General features: G+C 45.1%; 1 protein-coding gene across 1 annotated transcript; it reads left to right on the forward strand.

Annotated features, from left to right (window-relative positions):
- Positions 1–15,239: 15,239 nt before the first annotated feature.
- LEFTY1 (left-right determination factor 1) lies at positions 15,240–19,865 on the forward strand. Its single transcript, XM_066594465.1, has 4 exons — positions 15,240–15,516; positions 15,815–16,058; positions 16,151–16,390; positions 19,395–19,865. Exons 1-4 carry the CDS (start codon positions 15,240–15,242, stop codon positions 19,732–19,734), a joined length of 1,101 nt encoding a protein of 366 aa, XP_066450562.1. The 3' UTR covers positions 19,735–19,865.
- The last annotated feature ends 252 nt before the right edge of the window (positions 19,866–20,117 follow it).

A 20,117-nucleotide genomic window follows, 5' to 3' on the forward strand; every position in this document is an offset into this window, starting at 1 on the left:
TTATTCGCCACCCGCATCACGGTCAAAAATGGCATGAGTACGAGAAAGCTACGGCTAAATCTCGCGTTTTCACACCCATTCACACGGCGGCGGTCAGCGTATATATACGCCGCGGTCCGGAATTCTGTCTGCTGGGGGTGAGGGACTTTAGCGATACTAAACTCTCTCCCCCTCACTCCTTCTCTTTGCTGGCTGATTGTGGCCAACAGATAGGATAAGGCCCATCTTTTCCAGCTGTGCAAGAAACCGGAATCCGCAGCTTATGTGCTACCACTTTCTCTCCGGTTGATTTTACATGCCGGACGATCGCCCATCTGAACGAATGCGTTGGAATCCTATTCTTCCTATGGGCGCGATTTTCGGCTGAATTTTTATCATGGCAAAATAGCTGCGGTAAACCGCTCATGTAATAAGGTCGTATGATTATAAGAAAGCGGGGAGGAGAAACCGGAAAGGTTTAAATAAAAAAAGGGGCTGCATCCTTGAAGGGTTAAAGGATCTCACCTCCTTGGAGGAGGACTACTGGGCCCATCTAAAGGCTGGTTTACACGGCCGATGATCGCTCAAAGATCGCTCTGAGCGATTATTTTGCATAAAAATTAATTGGTATTTAAGTAGCTACTCAGCTACTTAAATACCAATTAGGTATGCAAGCTATTATCTGCACTCAGATCCTTTGTTCTCCACGGGAAACAATGCTATCAGCCAGGGGCGTAACTAAAGGCTCAGGGGCCCTGATGCAAAACATGAGCTGGGGCCCCCCCTCTATCTGTACCCGTACCCATACCTAAACCATGCTGCACAGAGACATAACTTGAAGCTTCCGGGCCCCAATGCAAAACCTGTAACAGGGCCCCCAGCTATAATGCTTTATTCATAGTACTGGGCTCCCTATATGGAGAAGAGAGGCCTTATGGGCCCCCTAAGGCTCCTGGGCCCGGGTGCAACCGCATCCCCTGCACCCTCTATAGTTACGCCCCTGCTATCAGCACTCCCCATGGAGAACGACTGATAAAAGTGAAGGACGATTTTTATGTTGGACTAAATCTAACGATCAGCCAGCAGTGCTGGAAAAGCAAATGATGGGTGCAGATTTACACGCACTGATTATCGCTGGAACAATCGCCGACTAGCGGGTTTTTTTTTTTCAGCGATCATCGGCTGGTGTAAATGGGCCTTAAGATGTGGCTCCTATCTTCAAGAACACCCCCAGCGGTCATGTGATGTTATTAAAAGCAAATTGTTAATTGGGTGCCACTTGCTGTGTGATGAGCCTCCGTCCGTGACCTGAACTGCCCCGAGTATTGGTGTCCTTGGCTGGCATCCCTAGTAGAGCAGGTGTGTTGTCCCTCAGTCTGGCCGCTCCCTGCGGGGAGCGCCGCAGGTGCAGGCCTGCGACAACTGAGAGGTATTCATGGAAGTATTGACACACGTCGGGACTCCCGGAGCTCTATGTACCTTATCCAGAGGTTGGGAGGAGATCTACCCCACTGCTGCACTACTGAGGTTGTATCATCACTTAATCCAAACTCTCTTTCCTTCCTGGACTAATCCCTCCACACATTAGTATGTACATCCCCTCCTCGGACCCGACAGGAAAACAAACATGTTTACAAAAATACTTAAAAAGTTTCTAAATGGGAAGGAGATTTGTCACCACTGTTGGGGATCCATGGATGCAAATGGAGAGCGGTGGCAATGGTGTAAACAGAAGCCGTTCATTCTAGGCAGGGTGATAATAAAATGTACACAAAAAGTGGGGCGACAGATAAAAAGTCTGCAGGCCGCCAAATGGGCAAATCTGAACAGCTATGATAGCGGCCATCCGGGGGATATATCACTTGTATAGTATGTCCAAATGGGGTAGTAGGTATTTGCCCCACAGCCTGGTTACCTGCTTCATTAAAACATGGCAGAACAAATTAATAATTGGAATGGGGAACGAGCGGCACTCTTTAATACCAAGGAGGGACACCGTTTGAAATACCATGGGGGTAATGGAAGAGAAAATAATATGATACCCCCACACCTACTACTTGTGCAGATGAGGGGCATTTGGGTCCCCACAGCTCCAGGATCCAGGCCAACAGCTACCTCTGCATACCTGGTGGGTTACCTGGAAGAAGACCAACTGGGCAGCTGATAGGTGAGCGTGGACCCTATTTCCATACTTCCCATCAGCCTGGTGCAACAGAAATCTGGATCCGTCCGACCAGGAGATGTTTTCCCGCTGCTCAGTGATACACGTTTTGCGCTCTTCTGCCCGCCGGAGTCTCGTCTTTCTGTTTCTCTTAGACACAATGGCGCCGGAACTGGTCGTCTGCTGTTATATCCCATCCATGCGGAGGAACGGCGAGTTGTGCGTATCTTTACAAAGGCGCATCTTTGTGAAATTGCACAAAACTGCGGCATTTTTATGCTTGCTATATAGACATGGTAACAGAACAAAGCTTACCACATACACACGGTACTCTAACTGAGCTTACAGCATAGATATGGTATCAGAACCAAGATCACTGAATAGATACAGTATCAGAAGCAAGCTTACTGCACGGATACAGAAACAGAAAACATTGTACTGCAAACTGTATCAGAACCAAGTTTACTACATAGATATAATAACAGAACCAAGCTTATTGCATAGATATAATAACAGAACCAAGCTTACTACATAGATATAATAACAGAACCAAGCTTATTGCACAGATACTGTACCAGAACCAAGCTTTCTACATACGTAGATATAATAACAGAATCAAGCTTTCTATATTAATATGATACAAGAACGGAGCTTACTACATAATTATAGTCCCAAGATCAAGATGGCTAGATAATTTGTGAGCTACGATGATAACAAATCCAGATTACAGAACGGGTGAAGGGGCAATGGCAGACATAGAAGTATAACAGAACCACTGCCAATCATCTACCTTTTGCAACCCGGTGAGAGCTGTAGTCGGGTTGTGTAACCAAGGTAACAGATGCTACCGGCCGGTGCCTGAGGAGCCCAAGGACTCATCTGCCACATAAAGCGATGCCAGTGTTATAAATGGCAGGTGGGGTCCCTGTTACATATTTTGCATCAGGGCCCAGGAGCTGCCTGTCCACGGGCGTTGCGATATCCCGCTGCAGATCTCCACCGCAGGAGCCGCCAGCCGGGAGCAGACGGATCTCTACAGTGAGCCTATCTGACAGATAGGCTCACCGTGGAGAATCGCGGCAATTCGCAGCATGCCGCGATTTGCCTCCCTCGGGCGAAGAATTACTAAGATTCTCCGCTCGTGGACAGGGGGGCTGCCCTTTCCATAGCAACGCTATGGAAAGCGTTCACTGCATTCACCTCGGACGGATTATCGCCGCGGGGGAACGCAATAAAAATTCGCCCGTTGACAGGAGCCCTTAAGGCCCCTGGCCACGGACGTGAAATCGCCGGTGAATCACGCCGCCTGAAGCTTTCCATAGCGTTGCTATGGAAAGCACCGGCCCCGTGTCCACGAGCGGAGAATTATTGCGATTCTCTGCTCGCAGCAGGCAATTCGCAGCATGCTGCGAATTGTCGCAATTCTCCGCGGTCAACCTAAGGCTGACAGCGGAGATCCGTCAGCTGGCTCCTGCTTCTGGGCGGCGGCTCCCGCGGCGGAGATTCGCCGCAGGATACCGTAACGCCCGTGGACAGGGGGCCTAAGGGGTGACTGACGCCTACCATGCTTTCCTTTTTGTAAGCTTGTGGTGCAAATAGACCTGCGGCAGCCTCAGCGGGCGCCTGCAGAGCAAGCATGTAGAATCCAGTTATGTGCTTCCTGCGGGCCATGCCCATAATCCTATGTACTCAGGGCCGTGATACAGTCTACCAAGCAATTTCTCAATTTTCGGGGGGAAACAGATTGGGACACGCGCTGCATTATAACTGGATTACGTTGGATGTGGAATCCACATCGTGTCATAAAAAGCGCATCGGGCCAGATTTATCACTGCCCTTAACATTTGCTCCACAGCCATTCTGTACTTTCTGGTTGTAGCTGGCCAGGACTTGGGACTACTGCAACCAGTCGCAGCAGAGACCTTCTGTAGTCAGTGATTGGCTGCAGCAGTCACATGTCCTCATCAACAGCAACCAGGAAGTGCCGAGTGGTTGGGAAGCAATTTTAAGTCATGGGAAACCCCCTTTAAGCACTGAATGGCCACTTTATTAGACCCCCATCTAGTGGCGCGTTGGACTCATTTGGTCTTCAGAACCGCAGCAGTTCATCGTGTCATAGATTCCACTCGGTGATGACATCACTCTGCAGGAATATCGGCCCCTGCGGACGGGAAGATTCTTGTAGTTGCTGCAGATTAGATGGCGGTGCTGACATGTTCTGATCAGCTGACAGGAAGGGGTCAGCGATTCATGCTGCTTGCGCCAAATTCTGACCTCCCATCAGCAACAGAAATGTGGATCCATCTGATCAGGAGGTGTTTTCCCGCTGCTCAGTGATACAAGTTTTGCGCTCTTTTGCCCGCTGGAGTCTCTGTTTCTCTTAGACATAATGACGCTGGAACTGGTTGTCTGCTGTTATAGTTGCAGGCAGCTCCAGTGTTGTAGTCGGCTGCTACTGACTGTCGGTGGTCACAACGATTCCTGACATTCTCCTCTGACACCCGAGGCCCTGACTCCTCAAACGTGTCTTCTGGTATCGGCACAAGATGGCAGCAGCCGATCCTGGAAGTTGCTCGGTGTGACCTCCGTGAATCGGACTTGTTACTCCCAATCGGATGAGGTCTGGGGTTTGGAGAAGTCATCACCTCCATCTCTTTGTCCTGTTCCTCCTCCGTTTCTGTAGTGCGTCCGGCACATTACCGTCCTGATAGGGGCGCTACCATTATGGAACCCCGCTGCCATGAGGGGGGACTTGTCCGCACAATGTTAGGTAGGTGGTACGTGTCACATCACATGATGCCAGGACCCAAGTACCCAGCAGACGTTGCCCATTGCACTGCCCCGCCGGCTTGTCCTCTTCCCATCCTGGTGCCATCTCCTCCCTTGGTCAGTGACACACCCGGCCGTCCACACGATGTAACATGTGATACGTCACATCGGGCGCCATCTTCCATCTCTCCATGTTGCAGTTCTGATGCCCATTGTAGACACGATCAGTGGTGGATGGGTCACATTGGCGCTCTGACCGGTCTGCGGCCCGTACACAGCGAGCCGCGATGTCCTGTGTGATCAGACCCCTTTCTAGAACCTCATCAGTGATTTGTCCTACAGTCGCTCTTCTGTGGGATCGGACCAGATGGGGGTCTTCACCCCCCACACATCGGTGAGCCTCAGGTGCCCATCATCCTTCCTTTGACACGTTTGGTAGGTACCTACCGGGAACACCCCACAAGACCGTCTGTTCTGGAGACGTTCTGACCCCATCGCCTACACATCGCAATGTGGCCCTTGTCACAGTCGCTTGGATCCGCACACGTCTCCATTTTGTCCGCTTCCATAAATCATTGACAGATCCCTTGCTGCGTTATACAGGGGGCCACAGAAAAGAGTTGTGAAACTACTGAGGAAGAATGAAAGCTGCGCTGTGATTGGTTGCTACGAGGAACAAAGACGGATCTTCTTTCAGACAATTCTCATAACTGTGTGCGGCCGGCCTAGTTTTCTGCGGCCTCGAGGGGCGCCATCGTCTCCAGATAATTATTAGCAATAGTCACCGTCAGTGCTTCTTCGGACGGACGTATTTGTACGCGTGTAATAGACCCGCGCAATACGCAGAAAATGGATTCCATAGATGTCAATGGGTTCTTTAACATAAATAAATTTTTTTGTGCGCATTTTAGTCATTCGGAAAAAAATAGGACCCATCTTTCTGCGTATTCGCGCAGCAAAGGTCCCTATAGAAATATATGGGAGGTGCGCAAATGTGCAATACGCTGTGCAATTCCACCTTTTAAATCACGGCGGGGGAGGGGGTCGCGCACGCATGTGAACAGGCTGCCTGCGCAAAAAAGTACATTCCAAAATCACACACGCAAATCAACCTTATTCATAGCGCAAATACAATGCGCCGATGCGTACACATTTGCGTATACCCTCGTGTGAAGGAGCCATTAATGTTATGGCGGTACTTGTGGGTTATCTGCTACCACTGTTTTGGACGCCATTTTGCAGGCTGTTGCCGTGTTTATACCGCCTGAATAATATTAGAAATATTTATGTTTTGGAGAAATAATAAGAGTTTAAGAAATAAATAGTGTTTTTTTTTTTTAACGCCTATGTAATTTGTGAAATTAATTAAAAAAGCGCTGACAGAAGCCCCCCAAGTACCGTTACGGCTAATCAGCGTATATTGTGTTAGCAGATCCGGATCCGCATCCTTGCATTGTTACATTCCAGGCGCAGACACAAATCCGTACCTGCCTGTACACACGACCGCACACAGAGATACGGGCACACAGACGTGCAAACGCTTCCATGCTTATTTGCTCATTTGCATTCATATAGATACAAAGACATAAACAGGGTGTATATACAGGGTGTAGTCCGAAATCCGCATCCAACGCTATATCCCACTACTGGTGGCCTGTATGGAAATAACAGTAGCGTGCTTAATGGGGAGGCCCTATACGGTGTAATGGCGCATGGCACCCTGCAGACTCCAGAACCTGGATTCCAATTTAGCTCTGTGGCCCCTGTAAGGCTACATTCAAGAACGCCTTGCACCACTTCTGTGAAATCACGATCCTCGGGCGCCAGCGGTGTAAGTAAAGGCTCAGGGGCCCTGATGCAAAAGGTGAGCCGGGCCCCCCTCTATCTGTATCTGTACCCGTACCCATACCTAAACCATGCTGCACAGAGACATAACTTGAAGCTTCTGGGCACCAAAGTAAAACCTGTAACAGGGCCCCCAACTATAGTGCTTTATTCATAGTACTGGAGAAGAGAGGCCTTATGGGCCCCCTAAGGCTCCTGGGCCCGGGTGCAACCGCATCCCCTGCACCCTCTATAGTTACGCCCCTGTCAGGCGCGTCAGAGGATCGCAAGTGTGTCCCATTGATTTAAATGGGAAATATTACATCGCACTCCCATGCCTATCATACAACGTGCAATGTCTTTTAAGGTCCCATTGAAAACAATAGGTGAGGCGTTCCGAGGGAACGCCAAAAGATAGAACATGCTGCGGTCTTTATCCTCGCAGCGTCACTGCAAAGGAGAAAAATCACTCGTGAATAAGTCCATTCAAAAGAATATTGGTGCAAGTTTTATGCGTCTCGCAACCCACAAAAGTCACGCAAGATTCTTGCCTTAAGGGCTCCTGCAAACTGGCGGTGTGCATGTATCGTAGCAGGATGCCACTTCGAGGACGCTTCCCCTACTTCAGTCATAGCGTCGGGCCCACAAGGAACGGACAGCAGATTTCTGCTTCTCACAAACTACTCTTCAACTTTACAGTTTTGGGTTTTACTCTCTATCTCTTACAAGAACACAAATTGAAATCCATTATTCTGGGCCCCCAGGAGCCCGTGCGCCAGACCATCATGTAGCGCGTCCATGCCTTCCTATTTAGGCACGCTACTGTTATTTCAGTAGTGAGATAATGGATCCGGCTTTTTGACTACCTGATGTATAGACTCCCTTATATGCACATAGGTACTTAGACATCCTATCTCAGGTCTGGATACATATGCCTTGGTACAGCAGGATCCGGTAACCCTTCTTGGGTCCTGCGGCTGTTTGTTCTCCGTATTTCGCTTTGTTCTCCCTGGTTAATCTCCTGTCTGACAAACTCCAAGCACCACCTAAAGCCCCAATACACAACCGGCCAACAGCCTTCCCCAAATTCCCTGCTGCCTTGTTTGCATGACAAGAGTCACTGATAACTCCAGCAATGGGAACGCCACACTGTGAAGCGCCCAATCCACATCCCATTCTTGGCTCCCTCTTGTTTGCTCATTAATTTCATGCTATTTGCACATCCTATAAAGCCGCCTCTACAATCCACAGAGCGGAGCAAGAAAAGAAAAGGGGGCCCCTGTGACCCGGGGGTCATTAAGCCAGGCATTTAGAGTATGGGCGCTAGACATAAAGAAGTAGCGCGGCCGCCGTGGGCCAGTGATGACCCTCAGACAAGTGCAAACAGCAGAGGGCACAGGAGGGGCGCATGCCATGGGGGTATCCCTGTCTGGCGAGGTCAATTCCAACATCTGCTGTCTGGGAAAACTCCAAAAAGTTGCCTGAGTGTCAACAACTGCAATTCTTTGTACTTATTCCTGCACACCGCACCCCCTGAGCCCCTCTATGCGTTGGCTTTATTTGCATGGAGTGATTTTGCTGATAGACGAGCCCCAATTAATGATATCTGTGCAGGACAAATTATGATTCTTGCAATTGTTCTTCCCACATAATCATCAATATCGGGAGCATCGCTGATCAATTCTGTCATGTGGACCTAAAAATCATCGTTGGTCTACTGCTGCATCGGCCCGTAAAAACAGGCAGTCGGTCACCTATGAATGACGGCCTGTTTACAGTGAATGGAGGTGGGTGGCCGGAATAATCTGCTGCCCGCAGAAATCTATCTATCTCTCTCATATCTATCTATCTATCTATCTCTCTCATATCTATCTTATATCTATCTCCTATCTATCTATCTATCTATCTATCTATCAATCTATCTCCTATCTATCTATCTATCTATCTATCTATCTATCTATCTATCTATCTATCTATCTATCTATCTATCTATCTCATATCTATCTATCTATCTATCTCATATCTATCTATCTATCTATCTATCTATCTCATATCTATCTATCTATCTATCTCATATCTATCTATCTATCTATCTATCTATCTCATATCTATCTATCTATCTATCTCATATCTATCTATCTATCTATCTATCTCATATCTATCTATCTATCTATTTCCTATCTGTCTATCTCATATCTATCTCTCATATCTATCTCTCTCTCTCTCTCATATCTATCTATCTATCTATTTCCTATCTATCTATCTCATATCTATCTCTCTCATATCTATCTATCTATCTATCTTATCTATCTATCTCATATCTCTCTCTCTCTCATATCTATCTATTAGAGATGAGCGAACGTGCTCGGCCACGCCCCTTTTTCGCCCGAATACCGCGATTTTCGAGTACTTCCGTACTCGGGCGAAAAAATTCGGGGGTCGCCGCGGCGGCGCGGGGGGTTGCAGCAGGGAGTGGGGGGGAGAGGGAGAGAGAGAGGGCTCCCCCCTGTTCCCCGCTGCTACCCCCCACGCCGCCACGCCTCTCCCCGCCCCCCGGCGCACCCGAGTACTTTTCACCCGAGTAGTGAAGTACTCGAAAATCGCGGTATTCGGGCGAAAAAGGGGCGGGGCCGAGCACGTTCGCTCATCTCTACTATCTATCCATCTATTTATCTCCTATCCATCTATCTATCTCATATCTATCTATCTTATCTATCTATCTATCTATCTATCTCCTATCTGTCTATCTCATATCTATCTATCTCATATCTATCTATCTCTCTCATATCTATCTATCCATCTATCTATCGCCTATCCATCTATCTATCTCATATCTATCTATCTGTCTATCTCATATCTATCTATCTATCTCATATCTATCTCTCTCTCTCATATCTATCTATCTATCTATCTATCTTATCTATCTATCTATCCATCTATCTATCTATCTATCTATCTATCTATCTATCTATCAATCTATCTATCTATCTATCTATCTATTTATCTCCTATCCATCTATCTATCTCCTATCCATCTATCTATCTCATATCTATCTATCTGTCTATCTCATATCTATCTATCTCATATCTATCTATCTATCTCATATCTATCTCTCTCTCTCTCATATCTATCTATCTATCTCATATCTATCTATCAATCTATCTATCTATCTATCTATTTATCTCCTATCCATCTATCTATCTCCTATCTATCTCTCTATCTATCTAATATCGCTGCGCTGCGGAATAAGTTGGCGCTATACAAATAAAGATTATTATTATTATCTATATATCTATCTCATATCTATCTATCTATCTCTCTATCTACCTATCTCCTATCTATCTATCTAGCTCATATCTATTTATCTATCTATCTGTCTCATATCTATCTCTCTAGCTATCTAATATCTATCTATCTATCTCATATCTATCCCATATCTATCTATCTATCTATCTATCTATCTCATATCTACCCTGTTTCCCCGAAAATAAGATTTAACCTGAAAATAAGCCTCACCCCGATTTTTTGGGAGGTTTGAAATACAAGCCCTACCCTGTAAATAAGCCCTAGCTGCATTACATTAAAAAAAGGAATACATTACCTAGAAGGCTTGGTCTATGTCCCTCCCGTTGCTCTTTAGAGCTCAGTTGCGCTTTTTGCAGTCCTCGGCCGCCCACAGAAGATCACTTCCTGGTTACGGGAGATTTATAAATCCACCTCCAGGAAGCAATGGCTCTGATTGGTTCTCCAGCACTGCTCAGCCAATCAATGCAGCGCTCAATGGACCAATGCGATGGGTGTGATTGGTTCATTGAGCACTGCATTGATTGGCTGTGCGGCGGTCGAAGAACCAATCACAGCCATCGTGTTATGGAGACAGGATTTATGAATTGGTCAATCAATGCCACGGCTCAGCACGCAGAAGTTCCAGAGAGCAGAGAGAGGGACCTGGATCGAGCCTGCTAGGTAAGTATACTAAGACATCCCACCAAAATAAGACCTAGCACCTCTTTTGGGGAAAAAATTAATATAAGACAGGGTCTTATTTTGGGGGAAACACGGTATCTATCTCATATCTATCTAACTCGGCCCCTGTGGACAAGAAGCTTCTTGTAGTTTCTGCAGATTAGATGGAGGTGCTGACATGTTCTGACCAGCTGACAGGAAGGGGTCAGCGATTCATGCTGCTTGTGCCAAATTCTGCCCTCCCATCAGCACGGGGCAACAGAAATCTGGATCCATCTGACCAGGAGATGTTTTTTCGCTGTTGAGTGATACAAGTTTTGCGCTCTTTTGCTCGCTGGAGTCTCACCTTTCTGTTTCTCTTAGACCCAATGGTGCTGAAACCGGTCGTCTGCTCTAAGAGCCTATCTGTGCGGAGGAACGGCGAGTTGTGTGTTTGGACACATTACTTGGAGCTCCAACATTGTATTCAGTTGACTGTGCAGCGCCTGTTGGGCAGAATGATTCCTGACATCCTTCTCTCACCCGCAGAGGCCCGGACTCCTCCGACGTGTCCCGTGGTATCAGCAGCAGATCCTGGAAGTTGTGCAGTGCCACCTCCGTGGATCGGACTTGTTTCTCCCGATCGGATGAGCTCTGGGGTTTGGAGAAGTCATCACCTCCATCTCTTTGTCATGTTCCTCCTCCGTTCCTGCAGTGCGGCCAGCGCATTACCGTCCTGATAGGGGCGCTGCCATTATGGAACCCCGCTGCCATGAAGGGGGGACTTGTCTGTACAATGTTAGGTAGCTGGTACGTGTCACATCACATGATGCCAGGACCCAAGTACCCAGCAGAACATTGCCCCTTGCACTGCCCATCTCCATCCTGGTGCCATCCCCTGCCCTGGTCAGTGACACACCCGGTCATCCACACGATGTAACATGTGATCCGTCACACCGGGTGCTATCTTCCATCGCACCATGCTTCAGTTCTGATGCCCACTGTGGGTTGGGTCGCATTGGCACTCTGACTGGTCTGCAGCCCCGTACACAGCGAGCCGCGACGTCCTGTGTGATCCGACAATTTCTATCATCACCAAAAAAGAACTTTATGAGTACTTTGATCTACAGTTGCTCTTCACCCCCCCCACACTCGGGCACCCAACATATGATAGATAGATAGATAGATAGATAGATAGATAGATAGATAGATAGATAGATATTAGATAGATATGAGAGATAGATAGATAGATAGATATGAGATAGATAGATATGAGATAGATAGATAGATATGAGATAGATAGATAGATAGATAGATAGATAGATAGATAGATATGAGATAGATAGATAGATAGATAGATAGATAGATGAGATAGATAGGCAGATAGATAGATATGAGATAGATAGATAGATAGATAGATAGATAGATAGATAGATAGATAGATAGGAGATAGATATGAGATAGATAGATATGAGATAGATAGATATGAGATAGATAGGCAGATAGATAGATATGAGATAGATAGATATAAGATAGATAGATATAAGATAGATAGATATAAGATAGATAGATAAGATAGATAGATTTGAGATAGATAGATGAGAAAGAAATAGATATGAGATAGATAGATCGATATGAGATAGAGAGATAGATATGAGATAGACAGATAAATAAATAGTACATTGTATCATATATAAATTTGCGTTGATCCAGAGGAAGGCAAAAAAAACATGAGGCAGAAGCCAATTTTCCCCATTTTAAGGAAAAATTCCTTCCCAACTCCATAATGGCAGTCAGAATAATCCCTGAACCAACATTTGAAAAGTTCCTACCTGACTCCAAGACCTGGAACAACAACCCTCTGGTCACCTAATGTCTATATCCTGTAATATCCTTCCCCTCCAGAAAGACATCTAACATCTAGTCCCTCTTAAACTCCTCTATGGATTTTGCTATCACCACTTCCTCTGGCAGAGAGTTCCACAGTCTCACTGCTCTTACAGTAAAGAACCCGCTTCTGTGTTGGTGATGAAACCTGCTTTCCTCTAGACGTAGCGGATGCCCTCTCGTTACCGTCGCAGTCCTGGGTATAAACAGATCATGGGAGAGATCCTTGTATTGTCCCCTCATGGATTTATACATAGTTATTTGGTCGCCCCTTAGCCGTCTTTTTCCTCGGGTGAATAATCCCAATTTTGATGCCTCTCTGGGTATTCTAGGAGTTCTCCTCGCCTTCTGTTAACCACAAGACTGATCCCTTTGCAGCCTTAAAAAACATAGAAAAAACTCCCAGACTCCCGCCAAAACAGCAATATTATATGGAAATGTGTTTTTTTAGAGGCCTCCGAATTCTTACAGAGAATTGATGGGGCTTTTGTCCAAGTGTGAAGGATTACATTACATTAGTGGATTAGACAATGGGTCCTTGGGCAATGTAGAGAAGGAAGCCTTGGTGAATCTGCAGCTACTGTATATCCTTCCAGCCTCCATCCTCCCGTCCCTTCCAGTTATATCAACACTCCAATCACCATCATCTTCCCCATCATAGATAATTCTTGTTATGACTGTCCCCGCTCCTCCAAAGGTGTTAATTGACTGAGGAGAACCTTCAAAGGATATGATTTGAGCTGATAGGAAGTGAACCCAGTGACTGGCATGTTAGTGATAAACTGATTCCGATTTCCCTCTGGGCCATTTGTTGTCAATCAGCCCATGTGTCCATCATAAAAAGGAAGGAACTTTCTAAATTCTAAGTTCCTCGTTACCGATTGACAGTGTTTTGGGTCATAGAGCTCTCCGGGAGACGTGTATTCCTTCGAATGGTTGATTTCCAAGCTGTAGATGATGTTCAACAGTATAGTCTAAAACTGGCCATACGAATGGAACTTTGATTGGCTGCAAGGCGTCTGATCAATTGATCATGGGATCCCACAAGCAAAATGTCAGACTAAACTAGCCAATAAGGAACCGTAGGGCATAGGTACTTATACCGGTGTTTCATACTTGATCTAAGTAAACTATGACCTAGCGTCAATGCAACAAATGTATTAAAAGGGGAAAGATAGATTATTAGATATGAGATAGATTATATCTATTTATCTCATATCTCTATCTGCCTCACATCTATCTATCTATCTCACATCTATCTATCTATCTCATATCCATCCATCAATCTCATATCTATCCATATGTCTATCTATCTCCTATCTAATATCTATCTATCTATCTCATATTTATTTATATAGCTATCTACCTATCTCATATCTGTCCATATATCTATCTATCTTCTATCTATCTATCTCATATGTATCTATCTGTCTCATATCTATCTATCATCTATCTAATATCTATCTCATATCTATCTATCTTATATCAATATATCTCATATCTATCCATCCATCTATCTCATATCTATCCCATAACTATCTATCTATCCATCCATATATCTATCTCATATCCATCCATCTATCTATCTCATATCTACCTATCTATCTATCCATCCATATATCTATCTCATATCCATCCATCTACCGTATCTATCTCATATCTATCTATTTATCTATCCATCCATATATATATCTCATATCCATCCATCTATCTATCTCATATCTATCTATTTATCTATCCATCCATATATCTATCTCATATCCATCCATCTATCTATCTCCTATCTATCTATCTATCTATCTATCTATCTATTTATCTATCTATCTATCTATCTATCTATCATCTATCTAATATCTATCCATATATCTATCTTATATCTATATATCTCATATCTATCCATCCATCTATCTCATATCTATTTATATAGCTATCTACCTATCTTACATCTATCCCATATCTATCTATCTATCTATCCATCCATATATGTATCTCATATCCATCCATCTATCTATCTCATATTTATCTATCTCATATCTATCTAATATCTATCCATCTCATATCTATCTATCTATCTATCTCCTATCTATCTATCCATCCATATATCTATCTCATATCCATCCATCTATCTCATATCTATCTATCTATCTATCTATCTATCTATCCCATATCTATCTATCTCATATCCATCCATCTATCTATCTTATATCTATATATCTCATATCTATCTATCTCGTCTATCTATCTATCTATCTATCTATCTATCTATCTATCTATCTGTCATAAACATTAATATATTTTCTGTATGTTATAACTGCATATTATATCTCTTTGGTGTTTTACACTTCACAAAAATAGAAAAGAAACATTTTGAAAAAATACATTTTCGATTAAAAAAGGACATATATAAAATAATTAAAATTTCCTAAACCTGTGTATTTTTGTCTGAAGATTAAGCTAAGAAAAGTGTCAGACCCTAATGTGGGTGATGTTGTCTTGTTGTCTCAGCCCGGCTTCTTCTTTTACATTATTGGCTTTCACAGCAGGGTGTCCTTTGCTTTCCTTATAAAAGGCGTTTGACTGCCATCCATCTGAAGACTTGTGGAGGAGCAAGGAAGAACCCGAAGACCTCGCATCCTCCTGACATCTCGGACTTTATTTCTTGGGTCACATCATGATGAACGCAAATATGGTTATGAGCCTCATCTGGTTTTTCGGTGCCTTTTTTCTAGCCTTTGCTTATGGGTTTACGCCTGAAGACCTCAAAGATGCCCTATTAAAGAAACTCAACCTGAAGGAGGTGCCCAAACTCGTGAAGAGAGACATTGAGAATATGGTGGTCCCAAGACACATCCAGAGCAAGTACATCTCCATGCTTCAAAAACACAAGGAGAGGACAAGGAGATCTCTACCCAGCCTGGCTGGCATCCTCAGGGGCATCCAAGGGAATGCAGGTAGGTTCATGTAGTCTTCTCATGAGTGATATCTAGTAACATCTGATAATACTAATGAACCATCCATAGAGTAAGGTAGTGTGTACTGTGTCGGCGTGGTTGGGGTGGTGAGCCAGACAGGACTCTGCTTACTGTCTGAGATACCAATTCATTACACAGTTTATGGCTATTATAGCCTTTCATGTCCCCATCCAGACAGTTGAAGCTTGAAAGACGTGTGATTGTGTGTTAATGATATAATTATATGCCCCTCCCTATTAGACCATCAAGCATTTAGTAATTTACTCATTCCTTGTAGATATCTCTGGTGAAGTCCTATATACAGATCCGACCAAGCAGACGTTGGCCTTTGGGATGGAGTCCAGGATACCCCAAAACAGTGAAGTGACTATGGCGGAATTGAAAGTCTTCAAGTTGCCCCCCACTGCCAATGGGCTTCCTGATAGACGCGTCCACAGACCGGTTAACAATGCCAGGGTCAGTATATACTATGTGGAGATGACGAAAGATGGAAGCAACAGGACATCGCTGGTGGATTCCAGGTAATGCACTTTTCAGGGAGAGCTATAAGGCATAATATGCAAATTATTCTACTTTTATACATCCTTTAAACATTCTTTATGTACTTTTTCAGACTTGTGCCCATCATGGAATCCGGCTGGAGAAGTTTTGACGTCACCCATGCCGTACACTACTGGATGAGGAATCGCGGGCAATCTAATATGCATCTGGAAATCAGGGTAGACGGAGAAAGACCCGGAAACTATGCGGCTGAGATGGCAAAACTGGTCCGATTCACTGCCCAAAATCCATCTGACAATGCAGTGGGCAAACCGGAGCTGGTTCTGTATACGCTGAATATGGACGACCATGGGTAGGTGCTCGCTCAATCTCATAGTCTCAATGATGTTTAACTAGTATTAGTAGCAGGATAGGAGTATTTGTAGTGATGTAGCAGTTGTAATAGTAGTAGAAGTCAACGGGGTTGGGTCAAGATAGCATTCCCCGATTATATGCCCAATTGGGGCTTGTGGCCATCCTGAAATACTACATTCTCCATTGCGCTGGCTTCCCTCAGCTACTTGCCAGCGGTGCCAAGAGTGGGATTAAAAGGGTGAAGAGCTGATTGCCCTGAGCACTAGTTTCCAAGGGGGTTGTGCATCTTGGCACAGCTTTTCTAAGGGCCCTTTTATATTCCTACATCCAGCGGGAATCTGAACGGTTAGTAAATACCCCAACTGAATGACGAATGTGAATTTGCGTGCTTCTCATTTGTCATTCAGTTTATACACGCAGAAAACTGAACAACAGATCAGCCATGTAAACAGGCAGTCATTCATCTACGAACAACTGCCTGTTCACTGTGAATCGAGGCTCTGGGCTGGAACGACCCCCGGCCCGCTCCGCTTCCATCCACTCAGCAATGCCTGTTCCTGTGTAAAAGCACAAGATCGATTATTGCTAGGATGACCTATTGGATATCTGCACCCGAGAGGCCGTCCCGTGTAAAAGGTCACTTAGGGACTACTCCCATGTCCCATCTATCCACAGGATATGCCATAAAAGTCGCATAGGTGCAGGTGTCAGGAGTGGAACCTGTATCTATCGGGAGTTCTGTCCTCCGTGGCCCCTGGTCTCACTGTATATGGTGGTTAGAACTATGGAAACAACCAAATGGGCTGTGCTACACTGTTTCTGTAACTCCCGTTGACTTCTATGGGAGCTATAAAAGCAGTATAGGACAGTTGTTTCCATACTCCTGGAGCAGATGTTCTCTGCAATGGGAATAACCCTTTAATATAATAGAAGAAGCAGTTCTAGTAGAATATCTAATAGAACTACAATTATGCTAGCAAAAATGGCTTTGGCCCCCCTTTTTTGTTAGACAGGCCCCCATACAATAAGCCAATCATAGGCTGCCCTACGTCTTGGACCCCCAGCTGTTGGGAAGCTTACACACAGAGGCCCCCAACTGTCATCCATAATACTGGTCTTCCCATATAGGGCAGAGAGCCCTTCACCACAATTGACTTTAAGGGTTTGTTCACATGATAGAATTGAATATGGAAAAACTTTGTGTGAATCGCACCTCTAAATTCCGCGTCTTTTTGGCCCATTTTTTGCATGGATCTGCAAGCAGAATTTGCCCTGTAATGGACAAAATCCGAATGCAGATTTTCGAAGTGGAAACTAAAAAGAAGTGACATGTCCCTTCTTGATGCGGAAACAAGATTTTCTGCATCGAAATTTCGCACGTGGATTTTTCCCATTGACAGGGCGAGCTTCGCATGCGGAACCGCACAAAAAAAAGTGTCAAAAAGACAGACTCTAATGTAGATTTTTAGAGGCGGAATTCACGTGGAGTTTTTCCATTGTGAACCCGAATAATAAGGAGAAAATATTAAAGTATTTGATATATTTGTATATATTAATCATACTAGGAAATTATTAATAAGATGATTAGAATTCATTATATATATGTATTCAGGATTACCAAAATTAAACTTTCCCAACTCAGAGGCCTCTGGAGGGCATTCTGCTGCCTCAAATGAGCCAACATTTTGGATAACGGACACGTTACACGATGCGTTTGTCATCTATGAAAAAAAGTGTTTACTAAAAAATTGCCAATAGGTGGCGCTGTAGTGGACCAGGTCTACTGTGACAGAGCTGCATTAATGTCAGCAACAGAACACCTTCTGAGTTCACAGAGTTTGGGAAGTTTTATTTCACTAACTATTTATATATATATATATATATATATATATATATATATATATGATATACTTGAACCCCTTAAGGCTGCAGCCCTTTTTTTTCCTTATCTGCAATATGGGCACAAACCGTTCCTACGATCACTCGTCCCCATATTACTATCATGGGTCTTCTGCACATCTTCCTGCTAATACAGGAAGATTTTCCAGCAACCAACCGGCCAATCCATCGACGAACAAGCATTTACTTGTTTGACGGCTGATCGTTGGCCCTTTTAGCCTGGGTTCACACGGGACGGAATTGCTGCGGAATTTCCGTGCAGAATGTCCACACGGCAATTCCGCCCGCAGCTCCTAATCCCGGGATTAGCCAGCAAAGTGGACAAGATTTTGCAAAAAACTCGTCTACACGCTGCGGCCAAGCCGCACGAAAACTGATATGCATCGTAGAAAACAAAAACGCGGCATGTCATTTTTTTTTCATTTACGCAGCAGCCTCTCTCCTCTCTATGGGGAGAGATGGCCGCAGCGGGAATTCAGGCGGCGAATCTGCTTCAAAACCCGTGGCTAGAGGCCGCGGGTTTTGAAGCTGCGCTTCTCCCACGGAAATCTCACGGTTTTTCGGTGCGGTCGTTCCGCAAGATTTCCATCCCATGTAACCCTAGCCATACACTGTCTGAGGATCAGGAAAATGAAAGTTTGGGCAAACACTACTGCCAGCTTGGGACCCTACTCTATAACCCAGGATGAGGAGGCACTCGGCAGGAGCGGCTCCTGTTCTGGCAGATTTTGGTCTGATACTACAAGGTGGTCCTTATTCTAATTGGCCATCCTGTAATAATACTACATTTTCCCACCAGCAACTGCTGGAAGGGAAATACTTGGTTATTTGCGACTTCCCCCAACATCATCAACTTTAGTCAGGGGTGCGGAGAGCAGATCACCCTGGGACCCCACAGATCACCCTGGGACCCTACAGATCACCTTGGGACCCCACAGATCACCCTGGGACCCCACAGATCACCCTGGGACCCCGCAGATCATCCTGGGACCCCACATTCTGAAAGGGGTAGCGCATATTGGTGCAATACTGCAACACTAATACTCAGACTCTCATGAGCACCATCCAATCCCATAATGACCCTTTTGGTTTTTGAATTTTAGCGCCCGTGGAGATTGTTCAGCCCCAGGAGCCAAGAAAGACAACATTTGCTGCAGAGAAGACTATTTCATCAACTTCCAGGAGCTCACCTGGACTCAGTACTGGATCATTGAGCCGTCCGGTTACAACTCATACCGCTGCACCGGAGGCTGCCGCCAGCCCCACTTTCCCACCCTCAGGTACCAATATGGGGAGAGGATCTGCGCCGTCGTGGAAAGTTCCCCCCTTCCAATCATGTACTTAGTCAAGAAGGGCGACTACACAGAAATAGAAGTGGCCGAATTTCCCAATATGATTGTGGAGAGATGCGGTTGCACCGAGAACCATATTTCCATCATCTAACCGTGTAGCTCCGTTGCGTTGTCGCTCCGTGCGCAGTACTTAACGATGTTTGATGTACGTCTGCATCCTGAACTTCCCCACGCCTGGCAAACTCCGCTGCAAAAGTAACCGAAACACATGAACTCATCCATCCCAGACGTACGTTCACAGTCTTAAGAACGCTAAGAATGGCCGTGTAGAAGCACTTACCTGTATATAGCTCATGTGTATTTATCCTCGACACTCGGTATAGAGATCACTGCGGTTTTTATGTTTGACTTATGTGTTAATTTTGACAGGTATTCCAGATTTGGATACAAACTAATAAATTACTTTATTATATGTGTTTGTGTTAATGGAGAGGTGTGAAATTCCCCTGCAGCGCCTCTGGAGGTAAAATGAAG

This window comes from Eleutherodactylus coqui, chromosome 3 (assembly GCF_035609145.1).
Source record: "Eleutherodactylus coqui strain aEleCoq1 chromosome 3, aEleCoq1.hap1, whole genome shotgun sequence".
Taxonomy (NCBI): domain Eukaryota; kingdom Metazoa; phylum Chordata; class Amphibia; order Anura; family Eleutherodactylidae; genus Eleutherodactylus; species Eleutherodactylus coqui.

Coding starts and splice junctions, on each gene's coding strand:
- LEFTY1 (XM_066594465.1), top strand. CDS start 15,240: ATGAACGCAAATATGGTTATGAGCCTCATCTGGTTTTTCGGTGCCTTT. Junction 16,059..16,150: donor ACATCGCTGGTGGATTCCAG/GTAATGCACTTT, acceptor GTACTTTTTCAG/ACTTGTGCCCATCATGGAAT. Junction 16,391..19,394: donor CTGAATATGGACGACCATGG/GTAGGTGCTCGC, acceptor TTTGAATTTTAG/CGCCCGTGGAGATTGTTCAG.